The 26,658-nt window shown below is 38.3% G+C and overlaps 1 protein-coding gene across 9 annotated transcripts in view; it reads left to right on the top strand.

Moving 5' to 3' along the window:
- Positions 1 to 25,425, top strand: part of NPAS3 (neuronal PAS domain protein 3) — an 888,952-nt gene extending 863,527 nt beyond the window's left edge. For 4 of the 9 annotated variants that reach the window (XM_006117666.4, XM_006117664.4, XM_075926949.1 and 1 more), the window contains 3 exons: positions 14,967 to 15,114; positions 18,320 to 18,435; positions 21,137 to 25,423. In XM_006117666.4, coding sequence (XP_006117728.2) covers positions 14,967 to 15,114; positions 18,320 to 18,435; positions 21,137 to 22,446 — 1,574 coding nt within the window. In that variant the 3' untranslated portion in view covers positions 22,447 to 25,423. Of the gene's footprint in view, positions 1 to 14,966; positions 15,115 to 18,319; positions 18,436 to 21,136 lie in introns of all 9 variants that reach the window. The other 5 variants (XM_006117663.4, XM_075926952.1, XM_075926953.1 and 2 more) reach the window with 3 other exon arrangements.
- The last annotated feature ends 1,233 nt before the right edge of the window (positions 25,426 to 26,658 follow it).

The raw sequence follows: 26,658 nt of genomic DNA, 5'->3' as shown, positions 1-26,658 counted from the left end.
TTGTACAGTAATTGTGGATATTCTTTTGAATCCTGGTAAACCCTTGCCTTTACTGATATCTTGTGGCAATGAGTATCACAGGCTTTTGGTAAACTAAACAACTGTTTTGTCCCACAGGACACAATTAGCATCAGCTCTTTTAAATAGTAAGTAAAGCAATGGACTCCAGAAGGTTTAAACCTCTAGTATTTTTAAGACATTAGTTTGCTGAACCTGATGTTTCTTAATAGTAATTTTTTTGCCTTTTCCAGCAAAGTGATATACAGTTATGTTGCATGATGCCTAAAATATAGTTCGCATCAATAACCCTGTAAATTCATTCCTGATGCTATTTCATCTCCAAATCAAATCCAACTGTTTAATGCAGCGCTAATTAGTACATCCCCATTTCAGTTTGTAGACTCTCCATTGTAATTCCTTCATAGCTCATTTTTTTTTCACAGCAGAGCATCAATCAATGTAAATGCCCTGCCAGCCTAGGCAACACAAGATGTCCTCCATGCATTTGTCATTAGCCACCGAAACAAAGGGAATACTGAACTGTATATTTAGCTGTATTCAGTAATTTCTCATAAAAATGAAAACTGCAAAAGAAGACGAGGAAAAAAGTTTGGTAGCTTGTCCAGCTGCATTATCCAAACCTTGGGGAGCCTTTGCCTGAATTCTGTCTGCAATACCATCTTTCTGAAGGACTTTTTGTACTAAAGAAGAGTAGAGTTCTCCTGTGACGTCATTGCAACATGGTCATATCCCTGCCCATTAGCCAAGTGAAATTTACACTCAAACTTTTGTCCCATTTTACATTAAAAACATTCCTGCAATATTGACTGTGTTTCCGCTATTACAGCAGTTTCAGTAATGAACCCTGTACTGAAGGTTGAATTCTGACTTCAATTCAGAACCTCACTGCTTTTTCAAATGCTTTTAAACTTCCAAATAAAATAATTCTCTGTGAGCTGAAATTCTCTAGGCCAAGGATGAATTTATATTTTGTAATGTTGCTGCAAAACTAGTTACTGGAGAGGTATATACTTGTGATAAATTGCAGAGCCACATTAAATTGCAAAGCCATGCGAATGACAGCATTTATTGTGCGTCTTTTATAACTTCAACTATGCTCTGGCCGCAAAACCATTTCCACTCTGACTGTTTCTAACATTCCTCACCTCTAAGGCACTTCAAACAGATGGTATTTTTAAAAGATTTTAGGATTGGAAGGGAGACCTTGCCAGAGAAATGTTTTCTGTTGTTCCATAATTTCTGGATTTTCCTCCAAAATTACACTGACCTCAGCTACAGAATGGACAATATTCAGTCCTGGGCTAGGGACAGATACACCGTCCATTATCTTGTGACCAAAACAGTTAGGGTACTTCTAGACAGCAGCGCTATTTTGGGATATGTCCGGTATCCCGAAATAGCATTTTCCACATCTTACTAGCACACCTGTTATTTCAAAATGCAATTGAAATAATGAGCTTGCTATTCCAACATCTTGGTAAACCTCGCTCCACGAGTATTAAGGGACTTGTCAGAATAGTGGTCTTGAAATAAACTCAAAATAAGCTACGCAATTTATCTAGCAATTTAGTGCCACTGTGTAGACACACCCTTAGAAAAGGAGTTTTAGCCCAGTTATTAGTGCTAAGTTTTCTTCTTTCCTAGCCATAGGTAGTTGAACCCATAGCATTATGGGAGATTGGATTTACAGATGGAAGAATATAAAAATAGTAATACTAAAAAGATAAACACTCTAAAGTAGTTGTTCTGTAAAATATGATGTTGCCCAGAACAAATGCATCATGGTGGGGCAGCTAGGTCTTGTTTAGCACTTGTTTGGGAGGACTGGTACAAATCAGTTGTGACTTTGTCTCTCATGAGTAATGTGGCCAGCTCATGTTTAAACTCTGATAACTTACAAACCATTTGGGCTGGCATCCAGGTCTGAATCTTATTGGGAAATTGACAGTCTCCCTTCCACATATACAAAGCATTTGTTCTTAACCCTGGATGGTTGCAGGATATTGGTCCTTAAGATTGTGACATCCTGACTTATTGATAAGCTGTTTTTCTTTACATTTTAAAGATTTTTAAAATTAGTGCTACTTTTTCATTCCCTGAGAGCTCTAGTGATGGGCTCATAGCAATAAAGTTTGGCCTAGCCAAATTCACAGATATGAAAAATTCACAGATATGGACTGTGAAATTTGGTCTTTTGTGTTCTTTACCCTTTGCTATACAGATTTCATGAGGGATACCAGCGTTTCTCAAACTGGGGGTGCCAACCTAAAATGGAGTCCTGGGGTGGTCACAAGGTAATTGTGTATGGGAGGTTGCAGTATTGCCGCCCTTACTTCTGTGCTGCTTTCAGAGCAGGGTGGCTGGAGAGCAGCAGCTGATGGTCAGATACCTAACTTTGAAGGCAGCATCCTGCCAGCAGCAACACAGAAGTAAGGGTAATAGTACCACAGCATGCCATCCTTCTGTGCTGCTGCTGGCAGCAGTGCTGCCTTAAAAGCTGTTCTCTCGACCAGCAGTCACCATTCTCTGTCCACCCAGCTGTGAAGGCAGCTCGGAAGTAAGGATGGCAATTCTGTAAACAATAATTTCGCAACACTCCCGCCACAACCTCCTTTTGGGTCAGGACCCCCATAATAACACCACCATGAAATTTCAGACTTAAATACCTGTAATCGTGAAATTTATGATTTTTTAAATCCTATGATCATTAAATTGACCAAAATGTAATGTGAATTTGGTTGGGCCCTAATAATAAGGCAACTTCTTTTTACGGGCACACGTAATTGAATTTTTTTTAAAAAATAAACTTTTTTAAAAATCTTACATAGCTTTTCTGCAAGATGAGGCATGATGCTATGTGGTGGTGAAAGGGGGTCTGTGTTCATTTTGGATACTGTGCAAAAGACACTGCCTACTGTCACGTATCACAGTTAAGTGTAGAGATTTTGTGATCTGGACTCTTTTTCCTCTGGGGATTGAGCTGAAATAACAAAATTCCTTTCACTCAGTACCAAAACCTGAACATGGACTCTGATCCCAGATGTGAAAAATCCATACTTTCCCCTTAAACCCTCTTACCTTCAATCAGTGTAGAATATGTATTTGTAGGTATGTATGTTTAAACTTCTGCTAGTCTCCTGTCTTACATTCATCAGTCAACTAGCTCATGTGAAACTCCCATTTCCACTGCCATCTATATCTGATATAGCTGTGTACATTTTATATAAATATTGGTCACAGAGGGTTAAGTTCTCAAATCTTTTACTTTTGCATAGAATGTTGCATGGCAGACATTAATATTAATAAGCAGGAGGTGGGGAGGAAACGACGTTAGCAACTGGGGCCTAATTTCTGTATTCAAATTGCATAGTGTTAGCTGAGAACAGAATTTAAATCTGGGACTTTACAACACAATATTGTATATTTTCCCCTGAATGTCAATATAAGTTTAATTAATGTTAATCAAAGTTACGTCTGAAGTGGTGCTCAGGGCAAGTTTGGGTTTCCAAAGGACATTTTCAGCAATGGGAAATGGGGAGCCACTTTATGGAAAGATTACAGTTTTAAAAATGGAGACCCTGACAATCATGAGAGAGGAGAAAAGTTACAGAAACCTAAGTAATTGAGTATTCACTATTCAATCCATCTTATTAACAAACACATTCATCATTTAGAAAAATGTAAGTCTGTACATTCATTTCCATTCTTTATTCCTTCCCAGTTTATAAAACATCTCTACTTAATTCCAACTTCATCGTAAATGTTTTAGTTTAAGAGATTATCCTGAAAATTTGCTCTTGAACAATATGCCTCCGAGCAGACAAGACCACATGAAGGAAAACTAAGTCATGTACAGAGGCATACAAGCAAACAGAATGTTTTTTCTAGCAACCAAATAGTGTTCAAGAACCATTCTCAGTTAAGCGAAGCACTTAAGAGGAGATAATGGCAAAAATAAATAAATAAATTAAATTAAATTAAATTAAATTAAATTAAATTAAATTAAATTAATGGCTCTGGATGGTAGGCAGTAAATTAATGTCTTCAAGCACGACAACATTTATTGCTCCTAGAACCTGAAGCAATAGTACAGAATTGTGATACATATTGTAAATCTCGGGGTGGTTGTCTATCAAGAGAAAAGTTTAGCTGATTGTCTACATTTTTGTACTGGTGCTGTGAACTGAAAGTTAAACTGATTTAAATCAAACTGACTTTATTAACTCAATTGAGATATTCTGGATTTAAATAAGATCAAAATCTCTAAATCTGTGGGGGTGGTTTTTTTATATTTAGGGTTTGAATCAGTTAGGATAAGTACCCAAATCTTCTTATGGAATTTCCAGTATTTCAAGTTACTTGTTTGGCTAGAGATACAGAGTGAGAGCCCCTAGGGCTGTTGCTACACTTCAAAGGCGAAAGTGCTATGTAGAGCCCAGGGTCAATTGTGCACTCCCCCATTGACCCCGGGCTCCATGCAGCACTGCCACTTTGAAACGTCATGTGCAGCCCAACTCCGGGCTCCCCACAGCATTTCAAAGCAACAGCCTGCATGGAGCCCGGGGTCAGCTGGGGCATTCCGGGCTGTGCGCAGCGCTGCCACTTTGAAACGCCATGTGCAGCCTGGGAATACCCCAACTGGCTCCGGACCGTGTAGAGCCCAGGATCTGACCCCAGGCTTCAAGTGGTGCTGCTGCTTTAAAATACCCCCTCTTCTTCCCTTCCTCCCCCCCACCTGCCGCCTCTATTTGAGGGAATGTCTATGCTACAGAGTTTTTTCAGAAAAACAGTGTTTTTTCCGAAAAAAAATTCAATTAGGTCCACACTGCAATCACATTTTCGGGAAAAAAATCAAAAGAACTGAGATGTTTTTCCAACATTGATGAACCTCTTTCTGTGAGGAAGAGCTCTTTTGGAAAAAGCGTGTGTGAATGGGGAAGAGGAAGTTCTTACGCAAGAAGAGGAAAGAGGAAAAAGCACATGTGCCCTGGTGGCCACTCCGTCCATAGTAATCACAGCTTACATGCGAGATAGCGTCCATTCAAGTGTGGACGCTATCTGTGGAAAAAGCAGATTGCTTTCGCAGTGTGGACGCTCTCTTTCAGAAGAAGTTTTATAAGAAGATCTTTTCCGGAAAAGCTTCTTCTGAAAGAAGCCTGCAGTCTAGACATAGCCTGATAGAGGCAGCGGGGAAGGGAGGGTGACTAGTAGACTAGTTCTTCGCATCCCTAGTTTGAAAAATGATAAGTAAACATTTTCAACCCTCCTAAAAGTTTTGGTTCCGGCTTTGAGAAGCTGTTTGGTTTAGCGTTTATTGTATCTGTACAGAGTTGTTTATCCTTACTTTCATCTGGTTTCACAGGGATTTAGATATGTAACTTCCCCATGCATCAAGATAAGACAATATCCCTTAGTGTGGCAGCAAATAACAAAGATTGATGGCCACATCATAACATTTTTTAGAATGAAATTTGTATAGGTTTAAAACATTATTACAGATGAAACAAGCAGTTGGATGGGTATTTGGCATTATCATGCCAGAATTATCCTTTCAAAACACAAACTGTCAGTTCCCTCTGCCTTTGCAATTATGCCCTTAGATTTAGAGCTCTTACTGTACCAGCTGTTATTTCTCTTAGCAAATACTTATATTGTGATAGCAACTGAAAGCCTTATTCAAGATTAGGGCCCTATGATGCTTGGTGCTGTACAGCACAGAAAAGAGACATTTCCAGCCCTATGTTGCATTCTCATGCGATGACATAAGGAAGAAGGGTAATGAATTTAAAAAAAAAAAAAACAAAAAACCCTTACTGAACTACTGTTTTCTTAACCCACTTAAATGCATTTTGGGGAAGGGAGAATCTCTTGCGAAACTGCAAATTGCTAAAAGCCAAATTGTACTGTTTAGTATTGGGTGTGTGGAGCCACAGGATCCCAGGGCAGCCTCTGGGAGGGATCATATGGAAGAGAGGCAGAATTCTTCCCTATGCAGGCTCCATTATCTTTTAGCCTGATGTGCAGAGAATGCATCTGTAAGCATTCCTTGCACACTTCTCCACCCTAACCCCACCCCTGTATATCAGATAGTAAATTAAATTGTTTGGGGAGAATTACATAGATATATGTGGTTGCTCATAGAACATATACAGGTCTTCCATTCACTAGCCCATAACTCAGTTTAAGTATCAAACATCATTTCACTTTGCTAAATATTGCTCAGTGCTTTTTTTATTGCTAAAAACCAATTTGTGGATGCCTACTATTTAAAACATCTAACTCACTAATTGCAAAATCTATAGAAAAGTCTTTGCAGCATCAAAGGCTCAGTTGATCCTATGAGCAGTTATAAATGAAAAACTGTCTCTGTTTCAAGCAAATAAGGCACTTAATGCACTCTTTCTGGCTGTGATTCTATTTTCCCTGTGGGTTTTGAAAATGACCTTCCTGTAAGCATCAAGGACTGTAACTTTTCAGATAAAGAAACTTGTTCTTGTTTTAAGTCTATGCCAGGTTCATTCCCCTATAGCCCACAGTTTTCAAAAGCAGAAGAAAAAGTAATCCAGACTTTAAAAAAAAAAAGCTGTTTCCAGAATGAAGTTACCCTGTCAGCTTGCCTTGGGCCTTAGGTGGAGAAGTGGAGATTAAAGAGTCAGTATTCCTTTTCATGTTTCGTCTGCCAGTTTTGTGAATGTAGAAAGAAAACTGGTGGCTACAGCTAAGCATCCAACTGTGGTGTTAAGTACAGAGTTTTCTTCACCCTGCAATAGGTTACAAATATTTTTATGAGTTTACAGCAGAAGGAATTCAGCATCAATATTACGTAGTTATTGATTAAGGTAACCCCCCAGGGAGGGTGACTACCACTGCAGATATCGCCTCAATATTTCCCCTGATTATAATGAACCTCTTTGTGAGGTGGTGTGAATACAAAGCGTTAACTGTGCAATGAGCGCATCATTTCCTATTTACTCTCTACTTACCTGAGTACACAATTTACTGTAATATTTAAATGCATAAGCACACTAGCTAAATTTCCCTTTGTAAGAGGATTCCATAAAAGGCTGCTTTTGATATACAATTTCTTCATCTCCTCTTCAAACTGAATTAGACTACTTCCTTCTTGTAAAATACAACTCACTCACTATTTAAAAGCTTTGGTTTTGATTTCTCAGAACATCCTTAGAAGGGGAAAAAGGCATGGTTTTGGTTTTTAAACTCATATTTGTGAAGACAATAGTGCACTAATTTATTTTGATTCAATGACAAAATTATGTTCTTGCAAAGAATACTAGCTTCTTCCCCCATTTCTTCTCTCTTCCCCATTTCACTGAAGTCCATTGCTATGTGCAAAACCCTAGGCAAAACTGAAATCCCTCTGTTGAGAGCTGTGAACATATCAATATATTTGTACTTAGAGAAATTAAAGTACTGTACATTACTTGCATGCTAACAACTAAGCTCACACCAAATAGGTAGATAGTTTTTAAACAACTTTTAGTAAAATTTAGCACTTACCATCTTAAGGAACAGAAATGTATAGTCAATTTAAAGGTCATTTATTGTAAAACATTAACTCTTTTTAATTGAAGTTTTATTAACCATTTTTTATTTGCCCATCCTCCTGCTTGGGGTGGGGTGGGAAGCTTCTATTCCGCTCTTCATTGGTGGGTTCCCTATTTTAAAATTATTTATGTCAACTATTACACCAAAAACTAATGCTAGAAAGGTAATCTGAGATTTAACATCATTTTTCTACAATTTAGCTTATCTCCAAGGGGTCTTTTCCCCTCTCTCTCATACGTGTAATTCCCAATATCAAAGAGAGTTACATGTGTACACGCCCAGATGAAGCAACCTCTAAGACAGAGGTTCTTAGAGTGTGGATTGAGACCCCAAAGTGGATAATGACCCCTGTGAATGAGGTCACCAGAGCTGGCTAAGACTTGCTGGGGCCTGAGATGGTAGTTTGAGCCCCACTACCTGGAGCTCAAACCAGAGCCTGAGTGCTTTCGCTGTGGGTGGCAGGGATCAGGTTACAGGTCCCTAGGGCTGCTGACAGAGTTGCTGGGAGGGATTCCTGGGATCCTAGAAAGGGTGGGCTGGGCTACATCTCCTCGGGCTCCAGCAGTGATTTAAAGGGCCCGGTGCTCCAGTGCTTCTGCAGTAGTGATGACAATGGCTAGGAGCTCCAGGCACTTTTAAATTTCCAGGCCCGAGGGCAGATGCCCCTTTTGCTTTCTCCTACCAGAGTCTGAAGCCCATGAGTTTCAGCTATGGCTCTTCTGCCCAGAGCAGTGGGGATCAGACTTCAGTCCCCCCTCTTGGGGTCATGTACTAATGTTTGTTTTCAGAATAAATCTGAGACTAGGGTTTTTGATTTCAAAAGGGCTAGCTTTAGTAAATTAAGGAAATTCGTTAGGGAAGTTGATTGGACTAAAGAAATTATGGATCTTAAAGTGGAGGAGGCCTGGAATTATTTTAAGTTAAAGTTGCAGAAGCTGTCAGAAGCCTGTATCCCTAGAAAAGGGAAAAAATTTATAGGCAGGTGTGTTAGACAAAGCTGGATGAGCAAGCATCTCAGAGAGGTGATTAAGAAAAAGCAGAAAGCATATAAGGAGTGGAAAATAGGAGGGATCAGTAAAGAAAGCTACCTTATTGAGGTTAGAGCATGTAGGGACAAAGTGAGAAAGGCTAAAAGTCAGGTAGAGTTGGACCTTGCAAAGGGAATTAAAACCAATAGTAAAAGGTTTTATAGCCATATAAATAGGAAAAAAACAAAAAAAGAAGAAGTAGGACAACTAATTACTAAGGATGGAGTGGAGGTTAAGGATAATCTAGGAATGGCCCAATATTTGAACAAATACTTTGCTTCAGTCTTTAATGAGGCTAATGAAGATCTTAGGGATAATGGTAAGTTAACAAATGGGACTGAGGATAAAGAGGTAGATATTACCATATCCAAGGTGAAAGCCAAACTTGAACAGCTTAATGGGAGTAAATCGGGGGGCCCAGATGGTCTTCATCCAAGAATATTAAAGGAACTGGCACATGAACTTGCAAGTCCATTATCAACATTTTTTAATAAATCTCTAAACTCAGGGGTTGTACCATTTGACTAGAGAATTGCTAATATAGTTCCGATTTTTAAGAAAGGGAAAAAAAGCGACCCAGGTAACTATAGGCCTGTTAGTTTGACATCTGTAGTATGTAAGATCCTGGAAAAAATTTTGAAGGAGAAAGTAGTTAGAGACATTGAGGCTAATGGCAATTGGGACAAATTACAACATGGTTTACAAAAGGCAGATCGTGCCAAACCAACCTGATCTCCTTTTTTGAGAAAGTAACAGATTTTTTAGATGAAGGAAATGCAGTGGATCTAATCTACCTCGACTTTAGTAAGGCATTTGATACAGTACCACATGGGGAATTATTGGTTAAATTGGAAAAGATAGGGATTAATATGAAAGTTGAGAGGTGGATAAGCAACTGGTTAAAGGGGAGACTACAGCGGGTCATACTGAAAGGTGAACTGTCAGGTTGGAGGAAGGTTACTAGCAGAGTTCCTCAGGGATCAGTTTTGGGGCCAATTTTATTTAATCTTTTTATTGCTGATCTTGGCACCAAAAGTGGAAATGTCCTAATAAAATTTGCAGATGACACAAAGTTGGGAGCTATTGCCAATTCAGAAAAGGATCAGGATATCATACAGGAAGATCTGGATGATCTTGTAAATTGGAGTGATAGCAATAGGATGAAATTTAATAGTGAGAAGTGTAAGGTTATGCTTTTAGGGATTAATAACAAGAATTTTAGTTATAAGCTGGGGACACATCAGTTGGAAGTAATGGAGGAGGAGAAGGACCTCGGAGTCCTGGTTGATTATAGAATGACTATGAGCCGCCATTGTGACATGGCTGTGAAAAAGGCTAATACGATCTTGGGATGTATTAGGCGAGGTATTTCCAGTAGGGATAAGGAAGTGTTAGTGCCATTATACAAGGCATTGGTGAGACCCCATTTGGAATACTGTGTGCAGTTCTGGTCTCCCATGTTTAAGAAGGATGAATTCAAACTGGAACAGGTACAAAGAAGGGCCACTAGGATGATCCGAGGAATGGAAAACCTGTCTTATGAAAGAGACTCAAGGAGCTTGGCTTGTTTACTTTAACCAAAAGAAGGCTGAGGGGGGACATGATTGCATTTTTTAAATATATTAGAGGGATAAATACCACGGAGGGAGAGGAATTATTTAAGTTTAATACCAATGTGGACACAAGAACAAATGGATATAAGCTGGCTAGTAGGAAGTTTAGACTTGAGATTAGATGAAGGTTTCTAACCATTAGAGGAGTGATGTTCTGGAACGGCCTTCCAAGGGAAGTAGTGGGGGCAAAAGATCTATCTGGTTTCAAGATTAAACTAGATGGTTTGATGAGATAATATGATCTTGGTAACTAATTGACCATTCATTATCAGTGGGAAATAGGTCAATGGAGGGATGATAGGAGTTACTATAGAGAACTTTCTGGGTGTCTGGCTGATGAGTCTTGCCCATATGCTCAGGGTTTAGCTGATCACCATATTTGGGGTTGGGAAGGAATTTTCCTCCAGGGTAGATTGGCAGAGGACCTGGAGGTTTTTCGCCTTCCTCTGTAGCATGGGGTACAGATCACAGCTGGAAGATTCTCTGCATCTTGGGGTCTTCAAAGTATTTGAAGGCTTCAATATCTGAGATATAGGTGAGAGGATTATTCTAGGAGGGGTGGGTGAGATTTTGTGGCCTGCACTGTGCAGGGGGTCAGACTAGATGATAATAATGGTCCCTTCTGACCTTAAAGTCTATGAGTCAGGTGTCATAAAGTTTGAGAATCCCAGCTTATTTGATCTGTCCCTTAGATTTTATTATCAGTAAAATTACAAACATGCATCAGTGTTTTCAGGATTGGGCATCACATGTACATTTTAAACTTGTAAGTAGAAAATTCATATTTAAAAGTATTTGGATTTAGTCAGAAAAACAACGCGGCTTAATTTTAGTCTTCAATGAGGGTTTTGTTTAGATAAGGAGTGTAGAATTAGGAACTACCACTTGAACCAAATAATGACACTATTTCAAATGTTTATTGTTAATCTTAAGCATGTGATCCATAACTCTTTTGTTTTTAATTTCATATAATTTTCTGGACACAGTTTAGGTTTGGCTGAATTTGTATTTGTTTATTTTTACTTATTCTCAGATGAATTAATTTAGTAACTAATTCCCTCTGTCTCTCAAAAGGTAAAACTTAACAAATAAAGACTTAGATCAGTAATAATTAAGTTACTAATTAGTTATCTTGATTTTTCACTAAAACTGGTGTTCTCATTTAAAATGTGTTACACATTTTCTCAATATAATCATCTGGTTTTGAAATCTAAACAACAGCTGCAAAAGTACATAAACCAGTAGATGTTTCAATGCCTTTTCTGTTTTCCATCTTATCGGATGTATAGCTCTTATTTACAGGTTACAAAAATATCAGTCAAATTGACTATGGGAGACCTAAGGAACTTGAAAGAAGCTGTAAGACCTAAAATCTAGTATTCTGTGGCACATCTTAAATCCTGCTGATTTGCCAGTGAGACTCTCTAGAGAAAAGATCTTTATCCTGTATCCTGGTCTTTCTTTCAGTATATGGTCTTAATTTCTACAAATCTCTTATCTGAAACAATTGCGGATGAAAGAGAAACGTGTTTATGTTAACATACATGGCCTGGACAAACCCTGGAATGGAGACGGTGCTGGGAATATAGTAGAAATGTTTGTGCTAGGTGAGCTGCTTGGAAGGCTCATGTTCATGAGAGTGTCATGGCAATCACCTCTCAGTGTGACCGTATAAGGCAGAGCTGGGCAAGATGCAGCCCGGAGACCAGATCAAGTCCACCTAACACTTTGATCCAACCCATAGACTGCATCTGGCCACATTCTATTTATATCCTGCTGCACGTGTCACTGAATTTCCAGGCTTTGGCTCAGGTAAGAGGATCCTGTTTAGATGGCTGACGGCTCCCAGTCGCAGTGCTACCCCAGCAGGGGTTGGAGCTAGGAGCCATAGCCCCATTCCCTCCCCCTCCCCCCTAAACAACTGCCAGGTAACAAGGTAGCAGCAAAGCCGTGAGCTGTTTGCTGTGATTTTAATTCAAAGCCTCTGGCCCAGCCCTGCCTCTTCTGCCCCAGGCCACACCCCTCCTACGGGGCGGAGCCATCCCGTGACCACATTGCAAAATGTATTAAGTGGCCCCTCTGCAAAAATTATTTCCCACTCCTGCTATAAGGGCTATGCTCTAACCAGTTGCGTCATTGGAGCCCTTATTCATAGCAGTGCTGGTGTCTGAGCTCTGGAAAGGCCAGAAAGGTTTCATGAGACTCCAGTGCATTGAGTTCTCTTCTCTGTGTTAGAAGTTTTGGAAAGGCAAACACCACAGCTTATCCAAATGTACGTTTTGTAAGGCTTTAAATTTGCCCTTGCTTCCATGGTTCTGAAATGAAGGGGTAAATACACCCCATTGTACACCTCATGATTCAGACTTTTTGAATCATACAAACAATAAGTACCCCGCAAAAGAAGGGTTTCGTGGTCCAACAATAGGACAGAAAGAGCTAAGAGATCTGGCTCAGCCACAGATGCCTATATGGTCTTGAGGAAATCACTGAATCTCCTATTGTCTCCTGCTGTTGCAAATCTATAAAAGCCAAGCTGTGAGAGTAGTTATAATGCTTAATTCTTTAATATATTTAAAACATTTTGAGGTCCTCAGATCGAGGCTGCAATAAAAGTGGAAGCCAATCAATTAATTATAATTATTTACAAGTTTAGATAGATTTTACTCTGTCTTCCCTACATCTGAATGGTCTTAATTTCCAGCCTTCCCTGGATATTACTTTTATCATCAGCCTTTGACAAGGATCTTGGAATTTACTATTTTACTGAAACAGAAAATTCTAACACAGTAAAACTTTAAGCAATATTTTTGTTCCTTTCCTGAGTTCTCATCCCAGACTATAACTAAGAACAATTACAAAACTGGGATAATTTGCATGAAATTGCTGTCTCAAGTTGCATGCAACAGTGGTTTGACAGAAAAGCTGTATAGTAAGTAGTTAGTATTTTACCTGCTTTCTGCTTCATCATGCAGTTGTATATCCTATGAATCATCCTCGCAGAAAGCTTGAAACTTAAACTTGAATACAAAAATCAAAATGTGGGAAACCTGAAGGAGCCTACTGTTAAAAATAAATGCAGATGTAGAGACAACTTTAGCTTGTTTACAAAATGCCATAACCCAAATTGCAAATATTTGCTGACATTACAAAGGAAAACTGACTTACGTTTGAAATTCACTGTCAGACATGCCTCTATTTTAACTTGGTAAAAATTTAATACTTTACAAAGTTTTAGAGTCAAAGTGAGATGTCCAAGTATGCATGTGTATGTATCTTACTCTTTAAATAAATAATTATATGGGTTTAAGTACTGATAGAGTTATGTCGATAACTTGGGCAATATGCATTTGGTTAACTCAAAAGGTCTGAAGTGTCATTTGTGACTCTATAGTAACAACATCAGCATTGTTCTCCAAAGTGATTTTTCCTCACCCACCCCTCTAAAAAAAATCAAAATGTACTTCTTGAGACTATTGTATATGAAGCACTTATTAGCCGTAATTAAATGGACAATATGAATTTACTACGTCTTTAGGACTCTGGCTTGTTCTGGTTTAGAGCAAAATGATTAATGCAAATACATATTACTTGAGATAACCATTTAGCAGCTAATTTAGCCAAATTTATTACAGCAGTTAGAGGTTTTTCATTTTAGCAGACGGAGACAAGGACATGCCAAAAGCAGAAGGTGTGTATGAATGCACACTGCCCTCTAGTGTGCAGAGCTTCCTGGGATTAACAGAAAATATAGATAAGCAGGGTATGCACTGGAGTAATAGTATCTAGATTTATATATTCTAGACATTCTTTAAAATAATGCCAGTGTATAGTATTTTATTTCCATGACAGATTAGCATCTCATTCCCCTTTTTTAGCACAGAAATAATCAGGTACAAATCAAAGCAATTTTAACCTGATGACACTGTGGTTAGAGAACCGATTGTAATCTTTTGTATTTTTAAGCTCTCGTTCTGTGGGCCTCTTTAAGCACAGTTTCACTTTACTGGTTGTTTTTATTTCTTCTCCATTTCTGGTTATATTTCAGGTCCTGTGAGAGCTGTCACTCTGCTTGACTCTAACCAAAAGTCAATTGACACCTCCCTTAGGCCACAGTTTCTTTCACAATCTGTCGGTACATTTATTTTGCTCCAGTATTAAGCAAAGTCTCCCAAGACCTTCCTCCTGCCGACCAGTGGAGATTTGGTTCATCTGAGAACTGTAAATTCTGTTTGACAAGATCAAAAGAAACAGATATATAAGTTCAGTAGTTGATATCACCTGTAATAAGGAGAAATGATCAAAGAACAGGGTAGAATATCTTTCCAACCTTTCAAATATCCAGACTCTCAAAGAGTTCTACCTAGGAGCTATGAATAAATCACATACAATTTTTTATTTTTTTTATTTTTTTACTCTTTGTCGTCAAATGCACTGAAAATAACCAAGCAGAATTAGGTATTTTGTGGGCGAGAGAGATTTGTATTCTTTTTTGCTCTTCCTCTCACACTGGAGCTGCCAAAAACTGATTAAAGACTTACTCCAAATGATTGTAGCCCATATTTCTCAACTGATGCACTAGTAAATAGTTGCCTATTTGTCATCTTCTGGCAATCGGCATTGAATATACAAAAGGGGCCAAGTGCATTCCATTTCAGTACATTGTGGGTTGTAGAGATGAACATTACTTTATTGGGACACTAACACACAATATTTATTGTCCTTTTTGTTTTCTTTCCAGTGCTGAATAAGGGTCAGTGTGTAACTAAATATTACCGTTGGATGCAGAAGAATGGAGGGTACATCTGGATACAGTCCAGTGCTACCATAGCTATCAATGCCAAGAACGCAAATGAGAAGAATATCATCTGGGTCAATTACCTTCTTAGGTATAAGTTTCAGTCTCTTCTTTTATTTGAAATTTTATTTCTGTTATTTGACTCACATTGAAAGACATGGAGTGAAATGAAAAACAATGATGACAATAGAAAGTTAATATGAGATGAGCTCAAAACCAGCTCCTTCTAAGTTATTAAGACATCTGTCATGTCTCAGGTTACTGGGAACTTCTTGGATTATTCCACTATGTTCGTATAAAACTAAGCCTCTGTCAGGTTTGTTGCAGGCCTCCATTGCCTGGAATTCTACCCAGCACTAGCTAAAAATCCCAAAGATCTTTCCTACCATGCACTGGGCTTATTATAAAACCTGTAATTAATTTTTAAGCAGTGGTTTCTTTGGCTATTGCAAAATCCTGATCTGACATCCGGAGGTGATCTTCCTGGGACATTACAGACATGTCTCTTGGAAAGATGATCTTCCTTCCAACATGCCTTCTTGCGATGGCAGGCATTAAGGTGGTACTCATCTTGAAAGAGGAAACAATAAATAAATGCAAAAGAAGCCTGTTAAGTAGAGTTCATTGGAACCTTTTTGACAATTTTTTTTGTCAAAATATACTATGTTGCCAAAGTCAAAACATTTCAGTTTTGACTCGTTGATTTTGAATACATTTTCAATGTGATGGTTTCTAAAGTCCAGAATGAATTCTCTAGTCACAGAGAGAAACCCCTAATTGAAAGCTTGACCTTTTGAATTCTAAAACCATTTTGACACAATTCTGTTTTGAAAAAAAATTTGGAATGGGTTCTGGTCTGTTGTTTTTTCTTCATTCTAATTAAAATAAATTTGGAAACCTCAAAAGATGTAGCAAAATGGCATTGTCATTCTTTAGTCAGATCTACTTGTAAGTTACTTGCCAGGGCTTGTTATGTTCCCTTTGTTCCAGGTGTGATTCAGGGGAAGTTCAAAGTAATATCTAAGGGCTAGATTGTGGCTTTTATGCCACAGTCAAAGAGCATCGTAGAGATTGTGCCTCCCGTAACCATAGTCTTGGATGATGGAGTAGTCTTGATTCCCTAGGCTGGGAGTAAGGAGCAATCACTTCCTAAGGGAGTGCAGGCCCCTTACATTGTGAAAACTTTGCATGGCAGTGGAGTGGAGGTTTGAGGGTGGGATTTGGGGCACATTTGTGCCCTTGTGTGATTGAGTGAACATGGATCTCTCATAATCTGTCCCTCTTCCCTTTTGTCTTTAAAATGTGATGGATGATTGATATCCGTAAAAGTGAGGAATTAGCTCAGCTTGCAAGAGTGTTTCATAGTGCAGCACTATTTGCTCCTAAAACTCTGCCAAAGCACCTGAGTCTTGACCTGCAGCACATGCTTGCTCTTCCACCCCTAAGCTTCTCCTAAACAGAGCTTCAAACTATGCCATACAGTGTATTGGTTTTCTAATCTCCATAATTATCTAACCAGGATTATAAACCAATGCTTTTTTCGCATTTGCTGGTATCCAGACACTAAGTAAATCCGATCCATGAGTGTTCCAAAAAATTTGCTGTCTACTGACAGAGAGTTAGTCAGAAACTAATAAAGATGAGGGCCTAATTGGCAATTACTTAAAGATTCCTCATAGAACTTGATTTTTCTCCCTCATTCCCGTAAGTGTTCTGTTAGAGAAAGGTAACTCCTTCATACAATTTGTATATTTTTAAATATAGATTACTCCCAGTAATGGTATCCAAAAAGATCCAAGCAATTTACAGTATTTTATTGACAGAGCAAGGCATAAAGAGTTCTGATATTAGCAATAGCAAGAACACTGGTTTATATATATTTTCATGCATGATAAAACGTTCAGATGCTTGTCCAGTTTGTGCTCTGAATAGAATGTGTTGCTAGATAGAGCTGATGGTCTTGTTCAAGAAAATAGTTGTTTTTATTTAAGCAACTATTTTTTCCTATACAAGTTATGACACCCCTCCCCCACTCCTTCCACACTATTTCTTTTGCTTGAAGGGGGGAAAGTTTTGTTGTGTGCTGCTGCATTGTGGCATGGCCGTGTACAGTAACATCACCACATTGTGATGCAACAGCGTAATGTCGCTTTTTTGACCCACAGGACAAATCTGCAAAGGTGGCAATCCTAGGTAAGAATGGAGAACAACTGTGAATGTTTCAACATTGAATTTTCACAGTGCACTAGCATAGATTTAGTAGAGGCATTCTGCAGTTGTAAAGTTCTGGATACATTTAGTTGCCTGGACAACCCCACCCTTGCTTCTGTCTGTACAAAATTGGAGATCTCCTGGTAACCTAAACCTATTGGACTGGAATCTGAATCACACAGGAATGATCAACTAAAAAATGCACTAACCATTTTTTTTAAACAATCTGTGCTACATTTTTCTAGCTAAGTGCCTTCTGGTCTTGCCTTTATTTTTTAAAGGAATCCATTTTAAAAGGGCACAAAACAGAAGACAAATATTTTTGTAAGACTCTCTTTGATAATGGGGCTTTTTCCACATTGCAATCATGTTCTTTGCTAACAAGCCACAGGTGAACACCACATGAGCAGATGAAGATATGATTATAATAGGTGTGTTGACAGTTCTGTATCCTTAACATACGCATCTTAACATGCACGTGTGCATCTGTCATATATTTAGGTTGTTAATTTTTCCCTAATAGCTTTGGTGCCATCTGAGCAATGACCAGGTTCTCCGGTCCTTAATTGAGTAACAGTCTCAGTAATTTTAAAGTGAGATATACTAGCGTCTGGTCTGAAGAATATAGCCCTTAAGAAAACAACTATTCAAAAGCTATGACAAGGGTTGCATAGTGTAATGTCATCTGCATGAATGTGGTGAGCATCATAGTGTAGAAACATATTTTAAAGGATATCAACTCTCTTTCTTACTTCATCTTTATCATTGTAATGGGAAAGAGTTCTAGATATTAGATTGTGGTCTTGATTATACAAGCCAGACTTGCTTTTAGATATCAGACAGGCAGAGCTACCTAACTGAGTACTTCACTAATTCAGATATTTTATGAGCAACAGGCATTTTATTACTATTTTCATATTGAAATAAATTTTCAAAAACTACTGCTGTGATGAATGGAGGATAAATGTGTCTCTTCTGTTCTCTCTGTTTACATTCTTTGCTCCTGAGATTTGATAAAAGAAAGAGGAAAAACTACCAAACTTCAAATCCTCCATTTATGTTTATATTTGCTGTCTGTTCTTTAGTAACCCAGAGTACAAAGACACGCCAATGGATATTGCACAACTTCCTCATCTGCCAGAGAAAACCTCCGAATCATCAGAGACCTCTGATTCTGAATCAGACTCAAAAGACAACTCAGGTAATAGAGACTTTTCTACTACTTTACTTATTTATTTTATATTTTTGTATCTTCAGAGCCAAGTCAATGATTGTATTTACAGATTATCAATAAATCTTATATTTTTCATGGATGGTTGAGCCATAGAAAAAATACTTTAAAACCTCAAAATTCTGTTTTAAAAAGATATCAGAATCTCTCAGTGACCCAGAATGATGTGCTATTTACTCAGTGCACGCATGCCTTGTTGAATTGCACCTATCTAAATATTTGAATCCCCAGCTGAGTTTGTGAGCAAACCTTATGCCTTCAGCAAGGTGCTTAGATTGTAATGACTGAATATGATTCCAGTTCACATCTGTCAAGAATAGTCACATGTTGCTAACATAAATGTACGCAGTCAAAGTGAATCACCCCCCTGTGCTATGTAAATAGGCTTCTTGAGTTATTTCACTAGGGGGCAGTAAAGATTGCAAAATGTGTGTGTTTGTTTAAATTAAAAGTATTGCATTATATTAAAACTTTACGAGTTCAAAGCCTCTGTAAGTTCTTTCTTTCTTTCTTTCTTTCTTTCTTTCTTTCTTTCTTTCTTTCTTTCTTTCTTTCTTTCTTTCTTTCTTTCTTTCTTTCTTTCTTTTCAATACTAATGATCAAGTTCAATTAATTCGATAAATAAAAATCCTAAAAAATGGCTGTGTTCAGCCTATTTATTTATTCCCCAGGAGATATATAAGTAATTACATATGTAGATGTACAGACTGGCTGGTTCCTAACTAAGGGATTGTCTTTAGTCCAATAAATGATTCTGGAGGCCTGATTCTTCTCTCGTGCGAGTCATTGGTTGAATTATTGAAAATCAGGTGTGAGAAGAGAATGATGAGCTATAAGGTTGTTTTTTTTAATTAAGAGACATTCTTATCTCATCTTTTGCACTTTTTCCTCCTTTCTCTTTTGGCATCTCTGTTTGACAGTTACAGTCGTATGTTGGGCAAACATATAGGCTTTATGTCCACATGATCTGAGGTTTCATTGGTCCTTCAGAATTCTTTTTTTCCCTACCCAGTGGGGGTAATCCACTAATGCAGCTGTGAAGAAAAGTGTATATTGACCATGTTCACTCAGACTCTCTATAGTTGAGAAGTGTATATATGTTCATGTCTGCTGAGGCTGGCACAGAATAAGGGAGCATTCTTCAGTGATGCACAGAAGCATGCTTCTTAAGAAATAGGACAAACTGTTAACAGTTCTGGGTTCTTTTTTGTTCATTCAATATTAATTAAACAAAAATACAGAAGTGTCAAGGTTCTTAAGACCTTCCTGTCTGAAACCAGTAAATTCAGTCCAAGTGTTTATAAATCTTCAGACAAACTTGGTGCTGTTGTGTCTTATCCCAAGTTGAAGTCACTCTACCAGGTGGGAATAGTTGTTTAAAAGGACACACACACACACACACTTTTTTTTCGGGGGGAGAGAAATTTGGCTTGAAGTAGAAATAAAAGCTCCATAACACAAGGGCTTTGTATCTTATTAATTGTTTGTTTAAAAAATCACTCCAAATGAATTATATGAAATAAAATTACAGAGCCTGAAGCTTTGAACAACTAACAGCTCTGTCAAGCCCAGCTGCTTAGATGCTTCTAGCAAACTGTTGGAATTGCATGGCTCCAGGAGAACCCAATCTTTACAGAAAAACTGGCCCTTTTTTTCCCTTGCTGAGAGCAGAGAATTTAAAATGGTAATTCTTGGCTCTGATGAGGGAAAACAGAAACATCTTTTATTTGCAAAGGAAAGAATTCTGACTGTTCTGCAAAGACAAGCTTTTCCTCAAGCCATTCATGACCCTTTCAAACAGTGTGGGATAATTGTCAGTATTCTGAAAACTGCTCTTGGCTCGTTGCATCTAGTGGACTGGAGAGTTTGTCTTATTCAGTTAAAATGAGGTAAATATAAAATAAAATTAAAAGAAATAGGAGGAAGACAGGACTAGGTCCTGAGCTGATGTAAATTGGTGCAGCAACCTCTGTTGCATTGGCATTATTTTTTTCTGCTTTGTTTTTTGCCTCCCAAGGGAATATTGGCACACAACCAGGCAATGTAAGTGATGCATTCCTTCAGATGTATATGCAGAAGACCTGATTCTCCACTCACACTACAGGATCCATTGAAGTCCTCTTGATACCAGTGTAGAACATGAATAAGAGAGAGGAGATTCAGGAGCATGGATTATCACTTAATCATGCTACTGCATCACTCCTATTCCTCTTATAAGAATGTGTATGCTAAGCAGAAATCTCCAGAGGGCATCACCAGAGCTGAAGCATTCACTAACATTTCACTTCAGTGAACACAATTGAAATCCCGTTGTGGTCAATCCTCAGAATTATTCTCATGAAAGAAATGGTATCAAAGAATCCTACTTGAAACAGGCACCCTCACTCTTGTTACAAAAACTGCACCCAATGACAAAGCCACCAGATCTTTGCCTATTTCCACGGACAGTCCCAAGTCAGGGGGATTAATGATAATCAAATTCCTTCAGGCTTGAAGCTGCTAGAACTGAGGAACTAGAACTCAGAAAAACCCTGCTCTGTTGAGCCTGAGAGAAAGGCTTTTACCAAAAATGTTACAAGCGATAAGTGACATCTAATTTTAGGCAAGCAAGTGAGGTTATACACTTACGTTCCTATTGCTAATGGTATTTTTTGCTTTTCTTTCCTTCCAGAGGACAATGAGAACTCCAAGTCAGATGAGAAAGGAAACCAATCAGAAAACAGCGAAGACCCTGAATCTGATAGGAAGAAGTCTGGGAATCAGTCAGATAACGAAATGAACTGTAATGATGATGGGAACAGCTCCAGCAACCAGGACAGCAGGGACAGTGATGACAGCTTTGAAAATTCTGACTTTGAGAATCAAAAGGCCCCGGAGGACAGTTTTGGTACTCTTGGTTCTATGCAGATCAAGGTGGAACGCTATGTGGAGAGTGAATCAGACTTGCGGTTGCAGAATTGTGAATCGTTGACGTCAGACAGCGCCAAGGACTCGGACAGTGCAGGGGAAGTAAATGCCCAGTCTTCCAGCAAACATCAAAAGAGGAAGAAGAGGAGGAAAAAGCAGAAAGGAGGCAGCATGACCCGCAGAAGGCTGTCAAGCACTTCAAGCCCAAACGGACTTGACTCAGCTTTGGTGGACCAGCCCCAGCTGCTCTCGTCACCAAACAGTGCCTCAGTGCTCAAAATTAAAACAGAGATCTCAGAACCTATCAATTTTGATAATGATAGCAGTATTTGGAATTACCCGCCTAACAGGGAAATCTCAAGGAATGAATCACCCTACAGTATGACCAAGCCCCCAAGCTCAGAGCACTTCCCCTCCCCACAAGCCAGCAGTAGTTTACATGTCTCCATTCCAGACTCCGTTCTCACCCCACCGGGGTCTGAAAATACTGCCAGCCGCAAAACTCAGTTCAGCACCTCATCCAGCTCGGCCTTGGCTCCTGTGTCCTCTGACCCTTTGTCACCCCCGCTTTCCGCATCTCCACGGGACAAACATCCAGGAGGTCCCAGCACTTCCAACTCTTTGTTGTACACTGGGGATCTGGAAGCCCTTCAGAGGTTGCAAGCAGGCAATGTGGTCCTTCCTTTGGTTCACAGGGTAACTGGAACCCTTGCTGCCACCAGCACTGCTGCTCAGAGGGTCTACACCACTGGCACTATTCGGTATGCTCCAGCTGAAGTTACTTTAGCCATGCAGGGCAACCTCCTCCCTAATACCCACGCTGTTAACTTTGTTGATGTTAACAGCCCCAGCTTTGGGCTGGATCCTAAAACACCGATGGAAATGCTCTACCACCACGTTCACCGACTCAATATGTCAGGACCATTTGGAAGTGCTGTGAGCGGGGCCAGTCTGACCCAAATGCCTGCAGGGAACGTGTTCACAACTGCCGAAGGACTTTTTTCCACTCTTCCATTTCCTGTGTACAGCAATGGCATTCACACTACACAGACTCTGGAACGGAAAGAGGATTGAAAAATGACCACATACTGTGTTCAGTGTTATACTCTGAGGCATAGACTATGTTTTAATTTAGACCTTTAATTCTAGCACTTTGAATTTGAGCAGGTCAGCTTATTCTCTCAATATGATGGTCCTCCTTTCATTCCCTTTCTCTTTAACTTGATTTATTCTTTAATGTAAAGATATTTTTTTTTATTTTTGCCTTCAGAGAGTTGAATTACCAGTTGCCTGCCATTTTGTCCTCTTCTAAGATGTGTGTGTGTTTTTTCCTTTGCATCTTTATTAAGATGCCTTTAATATGTGTATGCCTCTGCCATAGAATTCTCAGTGTTGTGGTAAAGAGATTTTAAAGTGACAACCATTGGTTTTACTTCACAATGATCTTGATGTGATCAAGATTAAAGAGACAAGCATAAACAATGTGCCCTGTTTGACTAAGTCAAATGAAAAGGGGTTTTTGTTCCTAATTCCTTTAAAAATAGGGGATAGTATTTTAGAATTTTATGCAGAGTTTAATTCTCTTTTTATGGTTAAGATTTTCTTACTTGCACATAAAATAATTTGGGTTCTTAAAAAAGTTAATTTCTGGCCTGTGACTAGAATGTTAAAAAGTTGGACTAAATGTTAATTACTGAAACTTTAACTTAATTTCTAAAACCATGGTGCTATCATTTATTAATCTGTAATGTCTTCATACAATATGCAGCTTGTGGGCTGGGGTTTTTGAAAGGAATGTGTTCTGTACTGATCTATAGGTGGGTGCTGCAGTCTCCTTGGTTAGTTAAGACAAAAGCCCTCATTAACATTTGCTGCAGGATTTAAAATTTTTTACCTCCAAACTAACAAACATAGCCTCACATTAAATTTAAATGGGTCAGGAAGCCTTTTAGAGAAAGTGCTTTAAAAAAAAACTCAATTAAATTGACTTGAGGAGCAGTTTTTTAGGTGGATTTTTTTCTCTTTGTTTTTTTCTCAGTGTAACTGAGGCTAATTTTACAACTTCAAATAACACTTCGGAGTAAAAAAAGGAAAATATTTAACATGTTTTTATTTTTTCATTTAAAGTTCTAGAGGAAGGTTGACTTTCTGTTGTTGTTTGAATTGTTTTTGTTTTTCTTATTTCTAGCATTGAAACCAATATGTTTTAAAACTAAAGAATGGGTTAATAAGCTTGAAATAGATAACTACAACTGAAAACTGCACATTAAGTAAAAGAAAAGAAATCTCCTATTTTGTCTTTGTTGCCAGAAATCACAAGTGTAGTGTCAAACACTCCAAATGACTGTCAAGTATAAATTCTTCTTCCACTCCATCTTTGGCAGCTGTTTGTTAAGGCATCTAATAACAGATGTGAGAACTGTAATGTGTACAATGTGTAAGTGTCCTTGGCTGTCAGTCCCATTGCAGTTTCAATGTGTGTTACTATATGCAGTATATACTAAGCTAATGTAGTTGTTTTGTCCTTTGTCTTCTCTGTGCTTTATCTCTAGTCTGGAGTGGTAAAGTCCCATTCCTGCAGTCCTAGTGAACCAGTGATTCTTGGGGGTTAGTGGTTTTTGTGTGGTGGCCTTCTTCTGTAATGTCACCTTATGCTGCTTCCACTGTCTGTATACTTTTTTATTTCTGCTGTTGCTTTGCTGTTGTGTATTCTCAAACCTCTCTCTCTCTGTCTCTCTCTCTCTCTCTCTCTCTCTGTTCCTGTTCCCCATTCTCTCTTCCTCTTCTCCCTCCCTTCCCCCCATTTCTCTTTCTCTCTTTTTCACTCTCAGAGATAAAAGACTCTTAACTAGCTCAAGGTTATTGGAGCCATTTTTCCCACAAAGGAATTCTGGGTATGACTTACTCTTCCAGTGTATCACACAATGCACTGAAGAGCAATACTCAGATATATTAAACAAATTGATGCCATATAGCCTCAGTTGTTAACATTCCCAGAGTCCCTTGTGCTCTACCTGTAAGCAGAGGGTGCATTTCTTTGGTTTTCTTCTAGGCATGTTGATGGAGTAATATATAGAGCAATTACCAGTGAGATAGAAAATTCTTTGAAAGGTCAACCAACATTGTTAAAAAGGGAAACGGATTTTAGGATTGTCACATATATTTGCTTATGTGTACAATGCTAAGATATTCACTCAGCAGTCCTTTGAATTTTTGATCACTCACTGAGTTGAGTCAATTCCTGCTTTGAATCCAAAGAGTAGGTCTAAGCTCACAGTGGAATAATAGTGAAAAGGAATTGGATGTCACAAATTTTAATAATGAGCTTTAAAGGTTATATTTGGAGGATTTAAGTAGGTCTAAAAAGCCAAGAAAGCTGATGGGGAAATTTTAAGTTTAATTTTGGAAGCTCTACTCTAGCTGTTGAACAATCAAAGGAGTGCACCTATCGGCTATAAAGAACAGCTAGACAGCTGTTGTTGTTTTATTTTTTTTATAAATGTTTCTGTGTTGTGTCAGAATGATTTCTGGTGATTTAAACTAACAGATAATCACAGCTGCTGTCTAAATCCATAGTGTTTAAAATTACAAAATGAAAAAAAACTTCATTACCTGTGAAGACTGTGTCTGTGTTTTTAACTATTTCTTGTACAAATATATGAAATCTTTTATGAGGAGACTGGTGCCAAGTAGCTGAATAATGGGGAAAGGGATTCTGTTCGTATAAATCTTAGCAGTGTTACCAACTCTACAATACAAAAAAAAATTAAAATGTTAAAAAGTGACAGCTATGGTACATTTATTTTGTGTTAAGCTAACCGAATCTAACTTCTTGAGTGCCTGGCTTATTTGAAACATTTTTTTCATTGATCATTGATAATGCTGCAAATCAGAAATGTACATACTTCATTTACAACAGGGTTCTTTTTATACTTTTGTAGATTCTCATACATGTCATACATGGTTGTCTTTATGTAACTTAATTTTTTTCATCCCGCAGGTGCCATTTTCATAATAAACTTCTCTTGGATTTGTTACTATCTGGCATCATTTCTTTTACATATAACCATCCTGACTAATGAATGCTGGTAGTATTTGTTTGAGCAGGTACTTTTTTAATTGTTTTGTTTTAAAAAAAAAGGAAAAAAAAAGAGGACACAGCTAGATTTTATTATTGCTTGTGAACTGAAGAAAAGAAGCAGTTGAGATGCAGGTTAAGAATGCTAATCCAAATACTACACCAACTTGCCACCATCCTAAATTCTCAGCTACCCCAATTCATTATCATACTGAGCATTGTTATGCACATTATCAAAGCTGAATAATGGATCTGTAACATTAACCACTATGGAAGGTGTGCATTATTTCTTGATTTATGCACACTGGAAGAGGGAAGCTTACATACATTAATCACTTAAAATGCACTTTATATTTTCATTTATGATACTCTACAATGTTATAACCAAACTCTTCAGTCACTTTTCTTCTATGTAGGCTGTTGATTTTTCTAAATATGTACTTTCTTCCTCCAGATTGGCAAAATGTAAGTTGTTGGTATCTTTTGTCTTTATTGGCCAAACTCTCTGCCTTACACACTGAGGGGGAAAGAGCCAATGCAAAAGCAAACAAACAAAAAAACCACAAGGTTCTAGACCTCGTCTTCATGACTAAAGTACAAAAATCAATTGGACTCCAGTTTTGATTACACCAGAAATCCACACACAGTGGTTGACCTTAAAAAGTAAACAATTATCAAGAAATACCTCTGCACCACATCTGAAAAACTGTTCTTATTTCCTTTTACCTTAGCATGGTGGAAACTATTATCTCAGATGCCACTGTGGCAACTTTTGGTAAGCACTGACTCTGTAAAAGCAACCATGGTATATAAGGTGTAGAGACTTGCGTAGGGTGGATTGAAAGACAAAGCAGACAGACTGGAACAGCTCTTGTTTTCACCCTTCATCCCGCCTCATATGAAATTCTATGAATCACGCAATTTCAAAAATTAAATTTCCTTATGCTGCCTTCCTGAACTGTAACAAAATTTACATATCTTGTGATAAATCCACTCATCGAGGGGAAAAAATGTGATTAATTTTGCTATATCTGAATCTGTGATCTTGGCTCAGGTAAAAGAGCACATCTAAGAGTACAAAATGAGGGGTTGTTGTTATGATCCATACATAAGTGTAGGCCACACTCTATATTCTATATTATTCAATGCTTGAATCTTTCTTCTTCTTTGGGTTCCACCTAACAAAGTTAAATACTAGGCACACCATG

Source organism: Pelodiscus sinensis, chromosome 4, assembly GCF_049634645.1.
Source record: "Pelodiscus sinensis isolate JC-2024 chromosome 4, ASM4963464v1, whole genome shotgun sequence".
NCBI lineage: Eukaryota > Metazoa > Chordata > Testudines > Trionychidae > Pelodiscus > Pelodiscus sinensis.
Note: the sequence above shows the minus strand (reverse complement) of the source record. Positions and strands in the feature narration are given on the sequence as shown.